The following is a 25840-nucleotide window of genomic DNA, read 5'->3' on the forward strand; positions in this document are numbered from 1 at the left end:
AAGTAATGGTTTATGCAAACCTATTTCTGCAGAGTAATGTGTTTAAATTAATGATTCCAATCCATCAGCTATGTAATTGTGAAAGTATCCAAAAAGTTTATAAATGTGTTCAAAATCAGAAAATGAAGGACATTCTAGCCTGCTTAAAAAGGGTAATTGCTCTCTTTGACATGTCTTCACATACACACACACACACACACACACACACACACACACACACACCCTCTCCATCCTTCCTAAACCCTTGCTTTCGTCCATGAACATAGACAATGAAAAATTTTTGTAATGATAGGCCAGATCATATCATGTGTCTGGGCAGAACTTTCCAGTAACTCCTCATCTTGGGGTAAATACCAACATCCTTATAGTGGCATAGAAGAACCAAAATGATCTGTACCTATTTTTTTCTCTTTACTGATGAGATGCTTCATTGTAGAGCCTCTGTAAAAACATAGTCAAGGTGAATGATGCCCCCTGGAGCTGTTCAGTAAAGGACTTACAAGGCTATTTGCAGCAACCCTGTGTCTTGATATCAGTTCTTGCTACTCTCCCCTTTTCTTACTCTGCTTCAGAAACAATTGAATTCTTATTCTTCCTCAGAAATACCTGAGGTGCTTTTAACTCAGAACAGTGTCTGAAATGTCCCTTCTGCCTGGAATGATCTTCCCCAAGTTATCAATATGGCTTAATCCCTTACAACTTCAGAACTTGACTCAAAATTTTACCTTCTCCATGAAGAGATATTATTTAATATTGCAACCATATAGGCCTTCATTCCTCTCCCTTTCTCTACTTTGCTTTTCTCCATGAATCTTAGCACTTTCTAATATGTTATGCAATTTATCTACTTTGTGAAATTTTGTCCTCACCCCACAAAAACAAATTACCTGATGGCAGGGTTTTCATTGTTTTGTTGGCTGTTGCATCCTCAGCACCTAGGATGATTCCTAGTACATCATGCAACATAATAAATATGTGTTCAATAGAGGAAATAAATGAACCAAAATGTGTAGAACATTTTAATTGTCAATAAGGAATTATAACCACAAAAAGGCAGCAAGTCAAATGCCTAATTAACCATTCTAAAAAATGAAATGAAGACTTAAGTGTTTCTCTTTGTTCCCTTTAAGCATCAAAGTAGACCTTCAGCAGTCAAGAATATTGAAGGAATAAGTCTTGATTGCTCAAAATAGCTCTACTTAGGATTGGAAAGTTCACACTGTAGAAGCAATGCCATTGCTGGGCTATTTCTTTTTCAAAAGAAAAATCCATTTGTAACACAGAATTTTCTAGAGATTTGTCACCATTTACTAGGCTTCTGTCCAAAAAATGTCAGGTCTGACCCAGCCAATTTCCAGGGTCACACAGTTATTGCTTTTATCACTTATGAAAACAGAAGACCATTTCAATTTCAGTTCCCAAAACACAGTGGAAAAATCAATGATTCTAGGATCATTCTCAAAGTTGACAATATGATTCCAAGTCCTTACTAAAAAGAAAAATAGATAATGAGATCTATTTTCTGTAGCACTAGTGTCACTCCCTAGAATTTGTGTATTTAGGAGGAGAAATCCTAACAGGGATACTATTTAATGCATTATCTCTTTACTACAAGTACGTTCATATGCACAATCATTATTTCATGTATTTTCCTTTTATATTTACTTATTAAACATATATATAATGAATTTATTTAAAAACTTATTTATTATATCCTTTAAGAGTATTTATTAAACACCAACCATTTGCTATCCCCTCTGCTAAGCAGTGGAGCTATAAAACCATCCTACATATATCGTGGACTAGTTTCCCAGGCCGTCTCTCCTGGAGTGCAAACATAGGGACATAATAATAAAGAAAGTTCCATCTATCGAGCTCTTTTTCATCTCTGTATCAAGACTTCCATCTATTCTTCAGGTTTCTGTCTAGCTATTTCTGTGAGATCCAGGAAGTTTCTCCTATATGTCCATAAGCCAGATCCTTCCACTCCATTTTTCTCCCTTTTTTTCCCTGGCTCCCTATGGTGTTCCAGCTCTTCTAAAAGTACGTGCCGGTAACTGACCACAAAACACAACACCAGGGTGTTGCTTCTACTTGCCTATGATTCTTCCTACCTCCATGTGCCATGTCTGCAGATCTCTCTGCCCATTTATAGGGTGCAGTTATCCTCCTGAAGGGTGTTGCAGTGCATGCTGACACAAAAGTGCTTGTGGCCATCAACATTAATCCATTGGAGCAATGTGCTCTCAATAGAATTTGTCCCTCTTCTTTATGTTGCCTACATTTATATATGGTTTCACCTCAATGTTGACCTGTCAAGTACCAGTGGTATTTACTATTTAAATACAAGTCTCCTATTTATTTCCTCTATACACCAGCCATTGGCTGATCAGTACATAAGATTTAACAGTCATTTTTATAACATGATAGTATCCAGAAGTGTTTTGCCATATATCAATGAGCTTTCTTGGACAAATATTGAGCAGTGCTTTAGCAAACTCTTTGTTTTACTGAGTCCAAACCACTGACATCTCACCTGAACCCCTTAAACCTTGCATTCTTATTGAAAAGGCAATGACCACCTGTATCAGTCAGGTTTCCATGCCAAAAACTGAAGCCACTTGGAATTATTTTAAACAGGGAGAGTTTTTACTCATTGATTTAACTGCTTCCAAATATTTTGGAAGGGCTAATGGAGGAAATTCTAGGCTATACTCCTCTGGAAACCTGCAGAGCCACACAAAGTTGGTTCCCTAGGGAAGCAGCCATCCTGAAGCTGCCATTGGAGATCTGGCAGAAGCACTGTTTCTACTGCTGCCATGCAGGCGGGCACCAAATATTGCTTCAGAAAACCTCCTGTTTTCAAGATCTTATAGGGCCAGCAAGAGGGGCCAAGAACTGCCAGACTTAGCATCTGCCTATCTACTGCCTTCTGAAATCTCTCCTAAGTACTTCTAATTAGCTAAACCTTGTTTGCATGAAAAATGATAGCTGCAGAGGAGTCTGGGAAATGTAGAATTTTTCTTTATTAGTTCCCCAAGTAAAAATAGAGTAGATAGGAGTTCCAGTTCAGGAATATATATTAAAATCAATTTCCTTTTATAAGTAAAGTGTTTGCAGTCATTAATTTAAGGTGGAGGGTATCACAGTAGTAGCAACTAACAGAAAAGCAAAAGCAAAAATCTATGGATTTAAAGCTCTTGGGCATAATTCTAATGCTGACATTTGTGAACAGCAAACATTTGCCTTTTCTGAGCCTTAATTTCCACATTTGACAATAACATCCAGGCCATCTCACAGGTAATTATGAGGATCACCTAAGACATGAATATAAAAACACTTCACAAATATCAGGTACTGAGCAACTGCAAGCAGATATGATCTGTAGGAATGATTGAAGAAAAATTAGAAGAGATCATGTAAGTTACAATTAGAAATTTAGTGCTAAATTTATTTGATTCTATGTTTTGAAAAATAGTAACCCTATTTTTAAATTTTTGGCAAATTGCCACATTATTTCATTTCTCAGTCAACTAAGAAGTTCATGTAACTGGGAAAATTAGATCAAGTTAAACTTCCTGTATATATCTGTGGTGTCATGGCATATTATAATGTGGAATTTCTAGATCTTGTAGGATAAATTGTTTTAGTAAGTAATAGAAGCCACATTTGAATTAGTTTACTCTGTAATTTATGTGTCTATTTTTATAGCTTCAAATGTTCCCTATAATCACAATAGAAAGTCTTTCAAATTTTGTCATTTTTTTTAAAATTAGCTTTATTCTCAAGTTATTCATGATAACTCATTTATTTATTCATGTATTTTTTTCATGATGATTTCCAGCATCATTTACTAAACCTCAAGTAATACAATTCTAAGGTATTCTTGCCCACAAATTTAATGCTTCTTTTTTTCATTATAAATTTAATATATGATAATTTAGAATATTTGGAAATTACTGAAAAAAGGTGAAAATATTTTTTTTTCGAGAGGGCATCTCTCATATTTATTGATCAAATGGTTGTTAACAACAATAAAATTCAGTATAGGGGGGTCAATGCTCAATGCACAATCATTAATCCATCTCAAGCATAGCTCTCGTCAGTCTCCAATCTTCTGAAGCATAACGAACAAGTTCTTACATAGTGAACGAATTCTTACATAGTGAATAAGTTCTTACATGGTGAACAGTACAAGGGCATTCATCACAGTGACTTTCGGTTCTGATCACGCATTACGATCTATAATCAGGTCAAATATGAATACTCCTTTGATTTTTATACCTAATTTATATGTGGATCCCACATTTCTCCCCTTATTATTATTATTATTTTTATTTTTAATAGACTGCTGAAGTGGTAGGTAGATGCAAGATAAAGGTAGAAAACATAGTTTAGCGTTGTAAGAGAGCAATTGTAGATGATCAGGTGTGTGCCTGTAGACTATGTGCTAATCTGAGCTAGACAAGGGCAATAAAACATCCGTGGATGCAGAAGCTTTCTCTCAACACAGGGGGGGGTGAGGTTCTAAGCCTCACCTCTGTTGATCCCCAATTTCTCACCTGATGGCCCCCCTGTGGCTGTGCCTGTCTTAGGTTGTTCCTCCCTTGAGGAATCTTACCCATCTCTGGCTAACCAGTCATCTTCCGGGGCCATACAGGGAAATGTAAAGTTGGTAAGTGAGAGAGAAGCCATATTGTTTGAAAAGGTTAGCTTTTTACTTCTTTGCAGATTTATGCCCTGTGGGTTCTATGCCCAGCACTTGTCTCCAGGTATCTTTACCACCTGGAGGAATTATGATACTCGGTAAATTCGATATAAGGCACGAATTCTATTTAAGGGTTGTAATTAGGAAGGAAGAAGAAAAGCTATAGAGGTAGCATATGGAAGAAAACATGGATTGATTATTTCTTTGACATATCTTCTTGTAGAGTACCTTAAGTATGTATAGGTTTTAAACTACTAACTAACTTGCGAACACATATTAACATAATAGGAATACGGTGACATAAACAAAGCAAATCTATAATTACCAGCCATCTCCCGTGAAGCCAAGAAAACCATTTAGGCACCCTAGGCATTTGTGAAAATTTATCTATGATATGACGGATATTGTCTAACTGTACTTGAACAGTCTGAGAGAAATCAGACAAATTAAAGCAACCCATTTCTGGGATCTGTTCACATCCCATATGTTCTTTTAACCACAGATAGTCTATAGTCATAGGATTTTGGAGCGCTACAACATGCAGCCCTCCCAACTCCTGATTGAGTTCCAACAGTACAGATCCGGTCAAATTCGTTGTCTCACTGTATGCACATGCCAGCCTAGACATCTCCCTCCTCATTCCAATGGCAAGTCCAGGAAACGTTGGGGTGGACGCAGCCACAACCGCAGCATCGCCCAGATCCCTGTGGAGGCTTTTTGATGATCATCCCCCCGCACGAGTCCTCCAGAGAGTGCTGATGCCATAAGCTCCTCCTCATATTGTATCTTAGTTCATTTTCTGGGTAGCCAAGCTAGGCCTTGATCTTCTGCATGGAAATGAACAGACCCTTTGCCCACACTTTGACATGCCCTCTATACCACTGTGTAGAACTCATTGGAGGTCAGCACCTAGGAACTGCTTTTTTTTATTTATTTTTATTTGTTTTATTTTTATTAAGAGAAAGGAATAATATCAGAAAAGAGTACCTCCATAGCTGATCATCTGACACCATTTAAGTGATCAACATTAAGGATATTTAAAGCATACATTAATCTTTGATTTACCAATTGTTTTATCCTATCAAGGAGTAATCCCTCTTTTCTTCCTTTTTTTTTTTAATCTTTAATCTACACTTACATGAAGAATACTATGTTTACTCTGCTCTCCCCTATATCAGGTCCCCCCTAAAAACCAGCTTACGGTCACTGTCCATCAGCATAGCAAAATGTAGAATCACTACTTGTCCTCTCTGTGTTGTAGAGCCCTCCCTCCCCTTTCTCCCTCCCCCCCATGCATGCTAATCTTAATACCCCCCTTCTTCTTCCCATCCCTTATCCCCCCCCCCCACCCATCCTCCCCAGTTCCTTTCCCTTTGGTACCTGTTAGTCCATTTTTGGGTTCTGTAATTCCGCTGCTGTTTTTGTTCCTTCAGTTTTTCCTTTGTTCTTATACTCCTCAGATGAGTGAAATCATTTGGTATTTCTCTTTCTCCGCTTGGCTTATTTCACTGAGCATAAGACTCTCTAGCTCCATCCATGTTGCTGCAAAAGGTAGGATTTTTCCTCTTCTTATGGCTGAGTAGTATTCCATTGTGTACCTGTACCACATCTTCTTTATCCACTCATCTACCGATGGACATTTAGGTTGCTTCCAATTCTTGGCTATTGTAAATAGTGCTGCGATAAACATAGGGGTGCATCTGTCTTTCTCAAACTTGATTGCTACATTCTTAGGGTAAACTCCTAGGAATGGAAATCCTGGGTCAAATGGTAAGTCTGTTTTGAGCATTTTGATGAACCTCCATACTGCTTTCCACAATGGTTGAACTAATTTACATTCCCACCAGCAGTGTGGGAGGGTTCCCCTTTCTCCACAGCCTCGCCAATATTTGTTGTTGTTTGTCTTTTGGATGGCAGCTATCCTTACTGGTGTGAGGTGATACCTCATTGTAGTTTTAATTTGCATTTCTCTGATAATTAGCAATGTGGAGCATCTTTTCATGTGTCTGTTGGCCATCTGTATTTCTTTTTTAGAGAACTGTCTGTTCACTTCCTCTGCCCATTTTTTAATTGGGTTATTTGTTTTTTGTTTGTTGAGGCATGTGAGCTCTTTATATATTCTGGATGTCAAGACTTTATCGAATCTGTCATTTTCAAATATATTCTCCCATACTGTAGGGTTCCTTTTTGTTCTATTGATGGTGTCTTTCGCTGTACAGAAGCTTTTCAGCTTAATGTAGTCCCACTTGCTCATTTTTGCTGTTGTTTTCCTTGCCCGGGGAGATATGTTCAAAAAGAGGTCACTCATATTTATGTCTAAGAGGTTTTTGCCTATGTTTTTTTCCAAGACTTTAATGGTTTCATGACTTACATTCAGGTCTTTGATCCATTTTGCATTTACCTTTGTATATGGGGTTAGACAAAGGTCCAACTTCACTCTCCTACATGTAGCTGTCCAGTTTTACCAGCACCATCTGTTGAAGAGACTGTCATTTTGCCATTGTATGTCCATGGCTCCTTTATCAAATATTAATTGACCATATATGTTTGGGTTAATTTCTGGGGTCTCTAATCTGTTCCACTGGTCTGTGGCTCTGTTCTTGTGCCAGTACCAAATTGTCTTGATTACTATGGCTTTGTAGTAGAGCCTGAAGTTGGGGAGTGAGATCCCCCCTACTTTATTCTTCTTTCTCAGGATTGCTTTGGCTATTTGGGGTCTTTGGTGTTTCCATATGAATTTTTGAATTATTTGTTCCAATTCATTGAAGAATGTTGCTGGTAATTTGAGAGGGATTGCATCAAATCTGTATATTGCTTTGGGCAGGATGGCCATTTTGATTATATTAATTCTTCCTAGCCATGAGGATGGGATGCGTTTCCATCTGTTAGTGTCCCCTTTAATTTCTCTTAAGAGTGACATCTGGTTTTCAGAGTATAAGTCTTTTACTTCTTTGGTTAGGTTTATTCCTAGGTATTTTATTCTTTTTGATGCAATTGTGAATGGAATTGTTTTCCTGATTTCTCTTTCTATTGGTTCATTGTTAGTGTATAGGAAAGCTACAGATTTCTGTGTGTTGATTTTGTATCCTGCAACTTTGCTGTATTCCGATATCAGTTCTAGTAGTTTTGGAGTGGAGTCTTTAGAGTTTTTTATGTACAGTATCATATCATCTGTAAATAGTGACAGTTTAACTTCTTCTTTACTAATCTGGATTCCTTGTATTTCTTTGTTTTGTCTGATTGCCGTGGCTAGGACCTCCAGTACTATGTTAAATAACAGCGGGGAGAGTGGGCATCCCTGTCTGGTTCCCGATCTCAGAGGAAATGCTTTCAGCTTCTCGCTGTTCAGTATAATGCTGGCTGTGGGTTTATCATATATGGCCTTTTTTATGTTGAGGTACTTACCCTCTATTCCCATTTTGCTGAGAGTTTTTATCATGAATGGATGTTGAATTTTGTCGAATGCTTTTTAGCATCTATGCAGATGATCATGTGGTTTTTGTCTTTCTTTTTGTTGATGTGGTGGATGATGTTGATGGATTTTTGAATGTTGTACCATCCTTGCATCCCTGGGATGAATCCCACTTGGTCATGGTGTATGATCCTTTTGATATACTGTTGAATTCTGTTTACTAATATTTTATTGAGTATTTTTGCATCTACATTCATCAGGGATATTGGTCTGTAATTTTCTTTTTTGGTGGGGTCTTTGCCTGGTTTTGGTATTAGGATGATGTTGGCTTCATAGAATGAGTTTGGGAGTATTCCCTACTCTTCTATTTTTTGGAACACTTTAAGGAGAATGGGTATTATGTCTTCTCTGTGTGTCTGATAAAATTACGAGGTAAATCCATCCGGCCCAGGTGCTTTGTTCTTGGGTAGTTTTTTGATTACCGTTTCAATTTCTTTGCTCATAATTGGTTTGTTTAACTTCAGTTTCTTCCTTGGTCAGTCTTGGGAGGTTGTATTTTTCTAGGAAGTTGTCCATTTCTTCTAGGTTTTCCAGCTTGTTGGCATATAGGTTTACATAGTAGTCTTTAATAATTCTTTGTATTTCTGTGGAGTCTGTCGTGATTATTCCGTTGTCATTTCTGATGCTGTTGATTTGTGTTGATTCTCTTTTTCTCTTAATAAGTTTGGCTAGAGGCTTATCTATTTTGTTTATTTTCTCAGAGAACCAGCTCTTGGTTTCGTTGATTTTTGCTATTGTTTTATTCTTCTCAATTTTGTTTATTTCTTCTCTGATCTTTATTATGTCCCTCCTTCTGCTGACTTTAGGCCTCATTTGTTCTTCTTTTTCCAGTTTTGATAATTGTGATGTTAGACTATTCATTTGGGATTGTTCTTCCTTCTTCAGGTGTGCCTGGATCGATATACACTTTCCTCTTAAGACTGCTTTCACTGCATCCCACAGAAGTTGTGGCTTTGTGTTGTTTTTGTCATTTGTTTCTATATATTCCTTGATCTCTATTTTGATTTGTTCATTGATCCATTGATTATTTAGAAGCATGTTGTTAAGCCTCCATGTGTTTGTGAGCCTTTTTGTTTTCTTTGTAGAATTTATTTCTACTTTTATACCTTTGTGGTCTGAAAAATTGGTGGATAGAATTTCAATATTTTGGAGTTTACTGAGGCTCTTTTTGTGAGCTAGTATGTGGTCTATTCTGGAGAATGTTCCATGTGCACTTGAGAAGAATGTATATCCTGTTGCTTTTGAATGTAGATTTCTATAGATGTCTGTTAGGTCCACCTGTTCTAGTGTGTTGTTCAATGCCTGTGTGTCCTTACTTATTTTCTGCCTGGTGGATCTATCCTTTGGGGTGAGTGGTGTGTTGAAGTCTCCTAAGGTGAATGCATTGCAGTCTATTTCCCTCTTTAGTTCTGTTAGTATTTGTTTCACATATGCTGGTGCTCCTGTGTTGGGTGCATATATATTTAGAATGGTTATATCCTCTTGTTGGACTGAGCCCTTTATCATTATGTAGTGTCCTTCCTTATCTCTTGTTACTTTCTTTGTTTTGAAGTCTATTTTGTCTGATATTAGTACTGCAACCACTGCTTTCTTCTCACTGTTGTTTACCTGAAATATGTTTTTCCATCCTTTGACTTTTAGTCTGTGCTTGTCTTTGGGTTTAAGGTGAGTTTCTTGTAAGCAGCATATAGATGGGTCTTGCTTTTTTATCCATTCTATTACTCCGTGTCTTTTGATTGGTGCATTAAGTCCATTTACATTTAGGGTGACTATTGAGAGATATGTACTTATTGCCATTTCAGGCTTTAGATTCGTGGTTACCAAAGGTTCAAGGCTAGCTTCCTTAGTATCTTACTGCCTAACTTAGCTCGCTTATTGAGCTGTTATATACACTGTCTGGAGATTCTTTTCTTCTCTCCCTTCTTATTCCTCCTCCTCCATTCTGTGCTCTTTCTAGGAGTGCTCCCATCTAGAGCAGTCCCTGTAGGATGCCCTGTAGAGGTGGTTTGTGGGAAGCAAATTCCCTCAACTTTTGCTTGTCTGGGAATTGTTTAATCCCGCCATCATATTTAAATGATAGTCGTGCTGGATACAGTATCCTTGGTTCAAGGCCCTTCTGTTTCATTGCATTAAGTATATCATGCCATTCTCTTCTGGCCTGTAGGGTTTCTGTCGAGAAGTCTGATGTTAGCCTGATGGGTTTTCCTTTATAGGTGACCTTTTTCTCTCTAGCTGCCTTTAAAACTCTTTCCTTGTCCTTGATCCTTGCCATTTTAATTACTATGTGTCTTGGTGTTGTCCTCCTTGAATCTTTTCTGTTGGGGGTTCTGTGTAATTCCATGGTCTGTTTGATTATTTCCTCCCCCAGTTTGGGGAAGTTTTCAGCAATTATTTCTTCAAAGAGACTTTCTATCCCTTTTCCTCTTTCTTCTTCTTCTGGTATCCCTATAATACGAATATTATTCCTTTTGGCTTTGTCACATAGTTCTCTTAGTGTTGTTTCATTCCTGGAGATCCTTTTATTTCTCTCTATGTCAGCTTCTATATGTTCCTGTTCTCTGGCTTCTATTCCTTCAATGGCCTCTTGCATATTATCCATTCTGCTTATAAATCCTTCCATGGATTGTTTCACTTCTGTGATCTCCTTCCTGACATCTGTGATCTCCCTCCGGACTTCATCCCATTGCTCTTGCGTTTTTCTCTGCATTTAATCCCATTGCTCTTGCATTTTTCTCTGCATCTCTGTCAGCATGTTCATGATTTTTAGTTTGAATTCTTTTTCAGGAGGACTGGTTAGGTCTGTCTCCTCAGGTGTTGTCTCTGTGATCTTTGTCTGCCTGTAGTTTTGCCTTTTCATGGTGATAGAGATAGTTTGCAGAGCTGGTACAAGTGACAGCTGGAAGAGCTTTCCTTCTTGTTGGTTTGTGGCCTTCCTCTCCTGGGAGAATAGCAACCTCTAGTGGCTTATGCTTGGCAGCTGTGCACAGACAGGTCTTCAGCTACCTGCCCGGTTGGTTTGTAGTTTATCTGCACTGTTGCTGTGGGCGTGGCCTGGCTGGGGCCGCTCCTCCAAAATGGTGGAGCCCCGTTGGAGGGGGAGTTGCCTGGAGGCTATTTATCTCCGTAATGGGCCTCTGTGCTCCCTGTTGCCCAGGGGGTTAGAGTGCCCAGAGATCCCCAGATTCCCTGCCTCTGGGCTAAGTGTCCTGTCCTGCCCCTTTAAGACTTCCAAAAAGCACTCTCCAAACCAAAACAACAACAGCAACAACAAAAGAGGGGGGAAAAAAAGGAAAAAATGTGCAATTTTCTTTGTCCTCAGGCGCCAGTCTCAGGCACCTGCTCACCGGTCTTGCTGCCCAGTTTCCCTAGTATTGGGGTCCCTGTCCCCTTAAGGCTTCCAAAAAGCGCTCGCCAAAAATAAAAGGAAAAGCATGCGATTTTCTTTGTCCTCAGGCACCGGTCTCAGGCACCCGCTCACCAGTCTTGCTGCCCTGTTTCCCTAGTATTGGGGCCCCTGTCCCTTTCAGGCTTCCAAAAAGCACTTGCCAAAAAAAAGGGGAAAAGGCGAGATATTCTTTGTCCTCAGGCCCCGGTCTCAGGCACCCGCTCACCGGTCTTGCTGCCCTGTTTCCCTAGTTTTGGGGTCCCTGTCCCTTTAAGGCTTCCAAAAAGCACTTGCCACAAAAAAAAAGGGAAAAACGTGCGATTTTCTTTGTCCTGAGGTGCCCGCTCACCAGTCTTACTGTCCTGTTTCCCTGATATTGGGGTCCCTGTCCTTTTAAGGCTTCCAAAAAGCACTTGCCAAAAAAAACCAAAACCGCTCCAGTTTCTTTCCACCCGCCAGGAGCCGGGGGGAGGGGTGCTCGGGTCCCGCCGGGCCGGGGCTTGTATCTTACCCCCTTCGCGAGGTGCTGGGTTCTCGCATGTGTGGATGTGGTCTGGATGTTGTCCTGTGTCCTCTGGTCTCTATTTTAGGAAGAGTTGTCTTTATTGTATTTTCATAATTCTATGTGGTTTTAGGAGGAGAGTTCCACTGCTCTACTCAAGCTGCCATCCTGGCTCCGCCTCTCAAATTTTGTAATTTTGTGATCTTCTGAAAATATGATGCTTAGTTCACTTTTTAGTTGACCAAGTCTGTGTGAAGTGGAATATAATCTCTGGACAATAAAGAATGAAGGTTTCTAGTTCAGCAAGTCCCTTGATGACAAAAAAAGTTACTAGGGAATTACTTTTCATTTTGTGTTATCATTTAGATTGAAAAAGTGTAAACTCATAATTATCTAGTGTGATTTACTATTTTGATTGAGCTCCAGTTGTCAGTGTGATAAGATGACCTTATGAGCACTATAACATTGAGGCCCCAGAAATCAATAAATATAATAAAATCCCTTTACTGTCCCTTCCTTCCTACTCAACAAATCAATTGCTTTTTACCTTCTGGTTTTTCATGAAAGTTCTACAATTCATTTTACTACCTGTCCAAAGTGAAGTGTCTCTTTGTTTTTCCTGAAGAGGTACAGTTGTTTGATATTTCAATTATCCTCATGATTTTATTTTTCATCTCTTTGTTTCTAAGACATGCACATCTCTAGTGTTTGAGGCCCAAAATTTGGAATGAAATATCATACAGTGGTAGAAAATGAGGACTAATGAAGTGATTAGTGTGGACTTTAAATATTCTTGCTTTTCTTCGAGTCATAGGACAAGACTATGAAAAAAAAACCTCTGTATGTATCACTTGAAAAAGTAATAAAAGTATAACATATTATTTTTCCCTTTCCTCTTAATCAGGAGTACTTTAAGCAGCAGTCACACTGGTTCTATTTACCAGCCAGAAGGGTTTGAAAACGCTTATCCGGAGACTTCTCACATAAGAAGTTTGTCTGTATCTCTATCTAGTGCAGCCATATCTTCAGTGCCTGATGACACTTACTCTCAGAACACTTTGCTGTGATTCACTAGGCAACGTGGAAGTAACCCAAGAGAACTAAGGCTTTTGCCAGTACATTTCCCCAGTGATGTGACAAGTTAACAACTGTGATGTGCATGCCCCTCTGGTAGCTTCCAGGCAGTTTTGCTACTGGATTTCTCCAACCTTGCCTTATATTGAAAATACAAGCTCCTGGAAGAACTATTTTTCTTCTGCACACACCAAGAAGTGCATTTTCCCCTGTGCCTAGCAAAAGACTGCAGTTCATTTTGTAGTATCGATTTCATAATTCAGTCTTTCCACACAGACATTTATTGTAATAGATGTTAGAAAACACATAGTCTTAGTGAAAAAAAGATGTGAATTTGGCTATACAGTGAGGGTCATTCCATGAAAAGAAGAATGGAGTCTTGTAAAATATTTGGGGCCCATCTTCTGAGCTGAGTGTGGTATATGACTTAGGCATTATAGATATGTAATCCATTCACTGCTTGCTTAGTATGCTAACTGAAATTTTTTCCTAGCTGTGTGCCATGTAATAGAAAATATAAATGGCAATTGTCAAGTTAACAATTTTGTGTTCTGTTTATTGATTCAATCAATTTTCATATATTACTGTACATTGTCATTTATAACCTCATTGATGAGATTCAGTTCTACAAGGAGTCTTTACAAAGCAGATAAGCATTTAAAGGGAAAAATATATAACAGCAGAAATTAGAAAACTGCAGATCTATATCATATACCTTACAATATAATACCATTTTTGATAACTTTTTTCATATTCTGTTTAAATTTATACCTGTTTTCCTATAAAGTTGAGTATGCAAGGCAACCATCTCATACAGTAAAGTACATAATCTACAAAAATAAACTGAGCTGCTAAGGACTAAAACCAAGAGGAGAACCTTAATCTTTACTTTTCCTTTACCCTGTGTATCCACAATATAACTGGATCTTATACGTCATTTTCCCCTGATTTTTAATTGGGTCACCAGTAATCTAGTTACCCCATGTTCCCTCTAATTTGCACCACTGCAATAGCTTCCGAATGCAGAGCCTTGATTCATTCCCTCCCCATTCTAGTTAATCTTAACATATTGTCACTAGGTCCCTCTTCTTAAAATATAGGGCAGGTCATTGTCTTCCATGCTCAGACAGCTTGCTTATCTATCCTATTCAACTAGAATTAATTCCAAGTCCCTCAAAAATTAACAGTAAAAGTTTATCACTATATGGTTCATACTTACCTTTCTGGTTGTCTTCACATCTCTCTCTCTCTCTCTCTCTCTCTCACACACACACACACACACACACGCACACACACAAACACACACACACACACTTGCTCTTCCATCCCAAGTGCCAGTTTCTTTTTCCCCTATATCTAACTGAGGAAGGGCCATATTCTCTTCCTATCCTTCCTCAAAAATTTCTGTATTCAAAATTCAGAATTAATCTCATCCATATACCACATGCTCAAAGTATTTTCTATGTTTATCATAGCATCAGAGTTCGATAAGATTAGGAGCTGCTGAAAGAAAAACTTTATCCTGATAGTTTTTATATTTCTCATACTTAGTATAGAATCATATATATACTAAGTAGTTGTTTGTGGAAAGCATTTAATTTATCACCCTCCGTGTGATGTTCTGGCTTCCTCTTAGGAACATGGAATACCTATCAACATGGGCTATGCGGTGGCGCCACATCACTCAGGGGTCTACCCCGTACACATTCAGTTGTATGCAGCTTGGAAAAAAGTCTGGGATATTCAGGTCACCAGCACAGAAGAATATCCACATTTGAAACCTGCACGGTACCGAAAGGGCTTCATTCACAACAGCATCATGGTGAGTAGATACTGCTGTGTATATTGGAGGCTTTTATGTGTATATGTGAAATGAAGACAGGATGTAACTTCAAGCCTATTTTATATGAGTATCATAAACTTCTAACATACCATGTTGGTGACTGGTCACACATTAACACATTGTTTGACTATTTACTTACTTTATAAGCTATATGCAAGATAAATTCAAAATGAGTTCCATATAGATTTTCTATCATTTCTTAATTGAAGTTTTGTCAGGGGCCTCATACATCTGAAATTCCTCCACATCCTTCTGGTTGGTTTTATTGAGAGTTTTCCAGGCAGAGTGTAGGTCCATAGGTCAAGAAAATACCTCTGAAATCACTACACTATCAATAGACAGAATCAAATATCATCTGAGAGCTAAATTTATACACTTAAGTTTATTTTGGCTTTCAGACACTCAAGAGTATCTTAGGATACTTTTTTAAATATTTGTTTTCCTTGCAGACTAAAGTATATGTATATTTCATATGTATTGATTGAAAACATGATAATCTAATGTAAAAATGATACATCAGTTACTATAAATGAAATGAACCAAATGAATTTTAGATAGTAATTTATAATTATGCATTGAAATGGAAAAAATGATATTCTTCCCTTTGAAATAAAACAGCCCATCTCAAAATGTCCATCCCCACGTCCAGTGCATTAGGTCATGTTCTCATTATCAGTTGCCTATATCATAGCAAGGATTTACAAACTGTTCTCCCACCTTTAAATATTTACTTCTTCCCAATCCATTCTTCAGATTGCTGTTAGATCTATCTGCATATCTAATCAGTATCTAAAACCAAAGAAAACACTATTTCACTTGCCTAACCAGGGTTAGTAGTATATTAATTAATCACAAAACTTTAATTCTTTTAATGTCAACTAGTACTAGAGCCCTAAGGAAATCTCAGACTTAAATGGAGCTATTGATAATGCATATAGTACTACTGATATCCATAGAAATCCAGGAGATATGAAAATGAATTGCTCTTATATAATTTTGAATGAGCAGGAAAGTATCCAATTTTCCTTTTATTGGGTTACATTACAATTCAACATATTATGAAATAAAAACTTCATTTTAACCAATATTACATGCATTCATTTACCTTGAATTTAATACAAACTATGAAAATTGAGCAAGGAATAAATAAAATTATAGCTACACTGTACAATTGGATGCATTTTCACATTGGATTATAAGTAGTTTATTATTCAAAATAAGTTTTTGGAATAAAATTATTTATATTTTCTCTGTTGAACCTTCAGATTTACAACAGGGTTAACTACAGAATATGCCAGAAGCAATCATTAGATGATTGAGTACTACTGTGATTAAATCATAAATTCAGAGTGCAGTAAAAACAAAACAAATAAAAGTATAAGGGGTGATCAAAACTAATTTTTTGAAATCCCAGATCCTGAGTACAATGTAAGACTGTATTTCAGGAGCAAGGAAAGTGATGGCCTAATACCAAGAAAAATGTAACCTTGGTGAATATCTGTTTGAATTAAATTAACCCTTCAGAAGGCTTTTATTTTTTGCCAATCCTTTAACATAACTCAGCTAATGGGTGAGATTTCTAGAACTGAGCGAAAATGCTTTACACTAAATGTCTTATGAATTCAATCTGGCAATTATCTTAATATTTACATAATTACAACAACTCTTGAAAACAGCAAGATTTTGCCACTAAGAAATGATAATTTTATATACTCTGAAGTCATGAGACAGTGGTGGAGTTCTCATTAATTAATGTCAATGCGCTGCTTTCCCCCCTTTTCATCAGGTCCTCCCACGACAGACCTGTGGGTTGTTCACCCACACTATTTTCTACAAAGAGTATCCAGGAGGACCCCAAGAATTGGATAAAAGTATCAGAGGAGGTGAACTTTTCCTCACAATACTTCTGAATCCAGTATGTATTCTATTTATGTTTTTTTACAGTACCATCAGAATTTTCAAATATGTGTTTCATTCTGTTTCTATTGTCAACCCTCTCATAAGAATAGGTAGTAAGCATTAGCCCTACTAGAGAGAACTTAGAGCATGAATCTCCAAGTTACTCATATCCCTTATAATGCTCAATCATAAAAAACATGGTTTTATTAAGAAGCATGTATTAAATATAACAACTAAATGTAATATAATAATCTCAGTGTTGGCATCTATTCTTGAGTTATAATAGAGACATATCAATATGCAGTTTTCTAGCCAAAAATTCACAATATCATCAGTGTTCCATATTTTCTCCACAAGCTGAGTTTGCTTCTGGCTCAAGGTATTAGTAGGAACATACACTTTAGTCTCTAAAAATTATCCCAATGCAAAATTACATTGAAAATATGTAGCTATGTATTATCTGTATATGCTAGGATCATCTGTGGCTTATTTTAAAAGTTGCCACTAATTTTATTTGAAATCAAAGAGAATTTGGTCCCTCTTTTCTTTAATTGCATCCTTTCATCCTTCAAAGTTTTGCAACATTTTCCTTTCCTGTTATATGTGTAAAAGTATAGCTATGCCGGAATGTATTATCATTAGATAATGTTGAGATAATTTCAGCTGTCTGATTTTTCTCTTATGAAGATTTCATTTCTGAAGTCTTAGAGAAGCATGTCCTCTTTCACATCCCAGTGCACACAAAAACTATGAACGAATGAGTCATACGCTGTGCCCACTTTAAGTAATGTAAGAAATTTTCATTTTCAGAAGAAAAGATTCATGTGTTAAACAAAACTGTAACTCAATTGTCTGTGGCGAAGCTCCAGGAATGTTTAAAATTAGTCATTTAGATAACTGATTTATCGTATTTTAAATTCCTGAAAAAAATAAATAAAAACTAACATTGCATAAAAATGAAAACTTGTCAATTGGACTGCGGGGGTAGGGAGCCAGGGTAAAAAGGCTTTATGTGAGAATGAATAATCAAAAAGCCCTTCCCTCAAGGGAAGTCACTAAAAACAAAGGGGTCCGTTGTGTCGAGGTGGCACCAAACTGAGGAACAGCTTAAATGCTCTTTGATCTTTAGCAAGAAGCTATTTTCCAGAACTTGCTCACATGTAAAACAAGTTAGTTGAACTAGATGATCTTCAATGTGCCTCAAAGATATTCTTTATGGATAAACCTGACACATTCCATTTTTTTGTATAATTTACCAGAAGTTACTAGTCAGAGCACTCCATAGAAACAAAACCCATAGGGTGGGAGATGGGGCAAGAGAAGTTTATTATAAGGACTTTCTGTGTGATTAGGAAGGTTGACAAGTCTCAAGATTTACAGTTAGCAAGCTGAAAACCTACAAGAATTGCTGGTGTGAACCCAGTACAGTTCCTTATGCCTGAGAATCAAGAGGGCTCAGCGTGTAGTTACAGTCCAAAGCTGGCAAAATAAAGACCGAGGAAGAACCAGTATTTCAGCTGAGGTCTGAAGGCAGGAAGAAACCAATGCTCTGGCTCAAAGACAATCAGGGCGGGAGGAGTTCCCTCTCACTCACAAGTGGGGGAGCCTTTTTGTCTATTAAGGCCTTCAACTGACTGGATGAGCCTCATGCACACTAGGGAGAGCAAGCTTCTTTACTCAGGTGGCCATTTCTAGTGCTAATCTCATCCAAAAATATCCTCACAGACACACCCAGGATGTTTGAGCAACTACGTGGCCCAATAAAGTTGACACATAACATTAACCATCACAACAGTTGAGGAAATTAATGTAGGAAGCAAACTAGAAGTGAGTGAAATAAAGTGGGCCGCATAGAAAGAGGGGAAGAAGTGATGAATAAAGAAAAGACAATGTAAGCTTGGAAATTTTTGGTGCATGTGCTATTTTATGAGTTAGAGAGGCACCATAGATGACGGTCTATGATGAATACTCACCTTAATTCTGTGGAGACAAGTATTGAGGCTGCTTGATTAATTACAATTTCAATTTAGATGGTTCCATCAAGTCTAACAAGGTATGAGCCCACAGGAATAGAGAAAAGATAGAGGAAAACAAAAAGCCAAAAAATAATAATGCCCAGCCTTCTCCTCTAATCTATTCTTTTTCTCCAACCATCATTAATTCTTTGTCAAAGTAAGGAGCATCTCCTTACTCTTTCACCAAAACCATGCAGAAATAAAAATTCTATATGCTCATTGATATGAAGTACGTTATTAATATGAGTTAATATGCCAACTATAAAGAATATTTATATTCTGACAGAACCAATTCCCAAAGGAAAGGTCTGTAATTGGATTATTTTAGGTATTAAAGTCCTTGAGGAAATATGTTTTTAATGGGAAACATTCAACATCCATTAAGTGATCCAGAGAGATGACCACTTCCTCTACCTACTGTTCCAACTGACTTAGAATGTGGAAAAGTGATTTTTTGAGGACTGTAGGATGACTGTTCACTAGTGTTAGCATAAACCAAAGAATAAAGGCCAATCTAAATTTATTTCATATTTCATTGATGGTCTATTGTATGTCAGTCACATTATAGAAATTCTATAGCTATCATGTATTATGACATGTTTCTTACAAGGTAATTTTCTCTGTGGATTTGTAAATGATCTGTAGATTTCTGTATTTACTACTGGGTTTTTAGCATGCAGATGAATGGATAAATAAGGATAGAGACATGACACAAAGCCTGGCAGTGATAGTAAATGCACCACATAATAATGTTAATATCCAGTTTTTCTTAGCACATTAGAATATCAAACCAAAGCTAGCAAGATTAAATTTAGCAGGGATTAATAAAAAGCCCCAAAATTGCTTTTAGTGGAAAGAATGCTATAATTCTAGCACTATATAATGATAAATATTATATAAGGATAGATTAAATCTGCCAAAAATGGTATGGGCTTCATTATGACATATTAAGTTTCTTGTCATGAAGTTGTCCAAACAAAACTTTGAAAGAATGTGAAATCTGTTACTTTCAATATCTCACCTGATGCTAACAATCTGTGATTCTATTTTTATACAGATAGATGTGCAGTATATCTCTTTCATTATAAAACATAAAAGAGTATAAAGTAGGATTAATTTTAAATATTACAAGCCAGCATTATGAATTTGGTTATAGTCTATGATTGTAAGGTCAGAAAAAGAGAAAGTATAATTTTATTAACATGTATAAGAACAAAGGAATGAGATAAAATGGCAAGAAATTCAACAGTAGATGTAATAAGGGAAGTAGAGGAGAAAAAATGTTTTCCATTTCATCAGTACACTAAAAGAAATATTATTACCAGATTTAGCAGAACCACTTTGAATTGATGGGTAGTTTCTGGATTCATTTGTGTATGAAAATCCTATGAGAATAATAAAAGCTGGAAAAAATTTATGAGGGAATGTTCTGGAATCTCCCTCCCTAGAGGACTTTAAAATGGAGTCAACAACTATATAGTTCTTTCTTACTGCCTTGGGAGTTCATCTGTCTGAAAGAAGGGGAATGGACTAAATAACCTTGAAAAGTTCCACATGCTTTTTGTCTGGTTTGTAACTTCCACAACTCTGCCCTGCTGTCAAACAGACATGAACCACACAGGACCAGCATGGTTTCTTTCCTCGTCCAGCTTCCCATTTAGGTATTCACATAATTTTTTGTTGTTCCCTCTAGAATAAACTTGCATCCCTTCTCTTCTCAAAGTTTCTGATATTTCTTCTTTATTTCTTTTTAAATTTTAACTTTATGACTCTAGCTGGTATTTTGTTTTCATAGTTTTAGATATTTAAAAATATTCCTTATTTCTTAATCTACCATAAAACAGAAAATTCAAATTAGAATATATTTTTAAATCTTGACTCACATATGAACTCCTGTTAGTGTAGTGTTGTGTATTAGATCTTTTGATTCAGCAAACTGCAGGGAATGGGGTTTCTAAATTTCCTTGGATGCCAACTTGTTTTACCTAAATGAATCTAAGAATTGAAAATTAAATTATATGAAGGTCATTTGAATGGCATTTCAAACGCACACCTAGGCATCTGTCTACTTAGTGTTCAGATGACTTTCCCTTATTTTTCTTAGCTTCTGTCATGACCTCATCACATATTGATATTTTCCTGCACTATTCCACACTTGTCAAATACTAACATATATTTCCCTGGTGCCAAATCCTTCCCGTAGTTTCAATATAATCTTTGTTCAGACAGGAAGAAATATAATTTAATCATGTGTGAGGTAAAACAGCTTATACCAGGTAACCCACCATCATTCAAGTCAAGACACTACCCTATCAAATATGCAGCAACTGGTAATAGTAAAGGAAATCTAGAGTGTTATCAGAGGGTATATCAGATGTTTCACCAGTAACTATAAAAGCTTAAAATGATTATGCCTTATTGGATTTAACTTTTTTCCAATTTATTTTAATTTTATAATACACAAAGAACAATATGAAAATAGAATTTTTTAAGTTTTCTTAACAGGTATGTTTAAATATGCTCAGATTCTGGAATGCTTTAAAATGACAGTAGTGAAGCCAAGAAATCTACAACATTTTCCAAAGTTCAGAGCACTGCTTAAACTCATTAACCCTTGCCTGTCTTTGGCCAATTGCAAATTCAGGTGAACAAAAAATATGTGGCTGAAAGAGCAGTGTACTTGGAATTGACAGTAGAGTATAATGGAAATGCAATGATATACTTTCTCCATGTGCTAGCTGCTGAACTCTGGTACACCTGGGCTGCTTAATGAGCTTCCCTTCTTCATGTATATCAGTCTCCACGTTCATGGAATCAAATAGCAGATGCAGTTACATTATAGATTAATACTGGCTCTTCAGACAGATTAAAGAAAAGGCAGCTGTAAGGCATAGGAAAACATCAACATGAAATAGCTGGAAACAAACACCAAGTTCTGTTTAATATGCTGAAATAATACAGAAGCGGGTATGTAAAATAATTTGCAGAAATATATTTTATGTGAAGCACAACAAAATAAAATGCAAGAAACATCCCAAGTCTGTTTAAGAGCAGATGACACAGAATTATTGTTTACTAATATAAAGTCATCCAAGTATTCTTGAAGATTTTTATTTCAATACCCTATAACTGTTGTGCTTTATAGAAAATTGTTAATGCTCAGTGAATATTTCATGTAGAACAAGGCAATTATGTATTTCATGAAAATATACTTCTTTATAAAATCATGTATTTTTTATGTTTAAAAAAAGTATGCATTTTTAATTTAAATTCCTCAGGGTCACAGGAGATTTTTACAGATGTTCCAGCAGTGTTTATTTAAAAAAATAAAATAAATTAACTTCTAACTTCTCTACTATAGTGAAGGTTGTGTCTTATCTGGGTAGGGATTTTGAAGCAATTAGTATTATTGGTAGCTCTGGGGTTTAGAGCCCAGGAGAACAGCCACCAACCGTGAGAAAAATGGACCCCTGTAGAGTGTATAGATTGTGGAAAATTCTATTTGCACTCACTGAAGGACCTACACATACCCCTTCTTTTCTTTATCTGTTTTGTTTTCCTCTTAAAGATTTGCAGGACTAACCTTTACAAAAAGACATACATCACCACTTCTACAGTGATTCACACTCATAGCAGGGACTTTGTAAAATCTGAAGTCAGCTAAGATCCTTGGCCACACTATATATGATATTATTCTTTGTATTCACACTGAAAACCAGCCAAAGTTCACACAAGGATCCAGGAAATGTGAAGACATTTTGCTCTTTCTTAATTTGGGGGTAATGAAGCTTTTTATTTTCCACAATAGGTTTATTTAGAAATTAGCAGTTCAGAGTGTAAAACGCGCCACCATAAGGAGCAGAATATTTTTCTCTCCTAAACCTGAACTCTGTCTTCTCGTCAAATAAGAGAAGCATTGCTATTATTGTTCAGACATGTATCTTTTTAATGCAATGGTTGCTATGAGTCCTGATGGAATACAATTTACATTCCCACATTTCTAGACCATGAACAAATCCATAAAATCGCATTGTTTTTTCTTCAATTTTGTTTCCCAAGATAAATAAATGAAAAGAGCAATATTTTATCAGGGAATCTATTTCACGAAGCATAACTGGATAATCTAGCTTTCCCAAAGCACATTATGGAAGGTGTCATTATAGCTCTTTAGCATAAATACATTTGCCACAGCAAAAGATACAATCTCCTATTTATGCAAATGTTTGTCAGTAGGTAAACTTTTTTTTCCTTTCTTTATTTTGAGACTTGTAATATATAAATATTAGGTACATAATGCTCTTGACATTTGAGGGTAGTTTGGAACCCAAATCAGTGAATCCATGCTAATAAGGAAAAAAAAAAAGCCAAATCTCTCTGTATCAGTGTTTATATGACTTAGTGAGTTGGTGTGATAGTAGGAAATTGGGTGAGTTTTTGGGAGTTCACAAAATTAAAATTGAAAATGTGTGTCTTTTTTTGGTTTGTCAGTTTTCACCCCACTGTAGTTTTAAATTCCTGATTTTATTATCTTGTCTACAAATCATGTAAAACCCAAGTATTTCTTTTTCGTAATATATTTCTAAATATCTTAATTTTAAGGTACAGTGAAGCAAAGAGAACATTTTGGGTTACTTTATTTCACTTTCTTTATTCCTACTTGATTTTCCTCTGGCTACTCCTCAGAGTCAGATATTGTGAAAAAGAAAACAGCTCTTTTCTAAATCACTTGACATTTTCATGTTTTTGTATTTCAGGAAACAAAATTATTTTGTCTCAGTTTTCCCATTAGTGATTTATATGCTGATATGATTAGGAATATTTATGTAAATAATAAACTTGATGGTATCCACTGAGGAATTTAAAGAAAAATGTTTTATATTTTTCATCCATACAGTCTTATCAGCAGATGCCCAGGTTTCTATCATTAAAGTTAACTTGAGTTAATATTTATTTATTTTTTCTTTGAGATTTATCTAATCCAAAATGTAGAAACTATTGATAAAAATAATTGGAAATCTGGTGCTTAATTTATAATGAACTATTACAACTCCATCTTTTGCTTAGAGTGCAAACTCCCATTACTATTTGTATCTCAATCATATTATTTGTTCATTTATCTGATTTATTGTAAGGAGATCTTCTTGATGAGTTCACTATGAAATAGTTCTATTTGTGTATGCTAATGCATGTGTGTAAGAGAGTCAAGGAATGCATGAGAATCCTGTCAAGAGGAGTTGACATTTGAACTGAGCTGAGCAACCGTAGGGGTTCATCAGACAAATCAGGTAGCATGATTTGGCTATGGAGTGAGAGTTTACAGTAGGAGGTTTTCCAGTCAGAAAAAAGAGACATAGAAAGTTACAGAGGGTAAAATTATTATTGTAAATTTAGGAACTATAAATGTTTGAGTTTTTCAGGAGTACAAGATAATGATACAGTTCTAAGAATAGGTACAAATAAGATCATGAAAGTTTTCTATGACATGTTGCCAGTTTGAATATTAGTATTCTGTTGTGGAGAGGGAAGGAATTTAAGTAAGAAGGTGACAGAATCAAATATTAAATATTACTGGTAGTTCTATCTGACATTTAGGGTCTGTTCTGAATAGAGAGTCTTAAAATACCCTCCTTAAGGCTACAGTACTTTTCTATCCCTATTACATCCACCTCAACCTCAGTATTTCTCCCTCAGACTTACCTCTACTTTCTCTTCTTTACCTGGGCCCCTCACAAGTTTAGATCAACTCTTGCTGCTGTATTTGCACATAGAGCCAGTCATGCCCTACTGCTGACAGTAAATATTATCTTCCTCACCCATGCTATAGCACCCTCAGGCATGTAGTGTTGGCTCAATAGGTATTTGTTGAATAAATCAATACATAAAAATAATAGCATCACAACTGCATGTGTCATCCACATGCTATTTCACATGCATTATTAAAGTTATATCAGAAGGAAAAGGAAAGGAGAATGAAGGAAAGAAAAAAGGGTGGAGAAGAGATAAGGAGAGGAGAGTAGAAATATGCAAAGATAAATAGGAAAGGGAAAGGAAGGGAAGGGAAGAGTAAGGGATAGAAAGAACAGAGAAAAACATGGAAAGCCATTCCTTCCTGTTTTATCAAATTAGATGGACAACAGGAGTGTACTTCTACTGTATAGTAACCAAAACTCGGAAAATCTTGTTTTATTTTATTTTTCCTGGCTTACTAAATACTGAAGAAAAAGGCATAGAATTTTTCTAGGCTTCAGAATTTCTATCTTTGTAAAATGGGGAAAATAATGTTAGTTCTTTTATTGTTTCAAACAGATAGTATAAGATGTGACCAAAAAAAGTGCTTGGAATTTCCACAGCAAATTGAATAATTTGGATACAAGTATTTTTGAAAAAGTAGAAGTATGCATCATTTTTATTGTCAAATGACATCTGAGGTATGCTAGCAGCCCATGAACTCTGGATTTGTTTACAGTTTGAGTTTTACTTGATTTTTCTTCACTGCTAGATCACATAAATCATGGCATAAAGACATTTCATTTACAAAGGTTTTTAGTTCATTATATGTTTTGCTTTTGAAAACATTTTTGGTTGTGCCACTTTGTTGTGCTTTCTGAGCTATTTTTAAATGATACAATTTCTATCATATTCTCTATTTCAGGTGAAACAAATTGAATCATCAAATGCCTTGCTTGCTTGGTCAGTCAAGACTGCTTTATTAATTTGGTTTTGTTGTCTATCAAAGTACCTCAAATGTTTGTGTCAAAGATTTTTGTTCTTGTTGTTAGTGTTGCTGATTTTGAGATCTTGTGCTTATTTATATATTTATTTACTAACAGAGAGGTTTGCTGGAAACCCTAGGTCCACACTTGTGCATTCTTTATAGTCAACAGTGACTGCTCTGGGAGTTTTGCTCAAATGAGAAATAAATAGAATTACAGCAATCTCTGT

At 36.3% G+C, this 25840-nt stretch overlaps 1 protein-coding gene across 1 annotated transcript in view; it reads left to right on the plus strand.

Annotated features, from left to right (window-relative positions):
• LOC108399254 (bifunctional heparan sulfate N-deacetylase/N-sulfotransferase 4) overlaps window positions 1–25840 on the plus strand; it is a 300861-nt gene that overhangs the window by 182996 nt on the left and 92025 nt on the right. Inside the window, exons 5-6 of the mRNA XM_037001117.2 lie at window positions 14778–14963; window positions 16771–16899. Of these exons, the coding sequence (XP_036857012.2) occupies window positions 14778–14963; window positions 16771–16899 (315 nt within the window). The remainder of the gene's footprint in view (window positions 1–14777; window positions 14964–16770; window positions 16900–25840) is intronic.

This window comes from Manis javanica, chromosome 5 (genome assembly GCF_040802235.1).
Source record: "Manis javanica isolate MJ-LG chromosome 5, MJ_LKY, whole genome shotgun sequence".
Classification (NCBI taxonomy): Eukaryota; Metazoa; Chordata; class Mammalia; order Pholidota; family Manidae; genus Manis; species Manis javanica.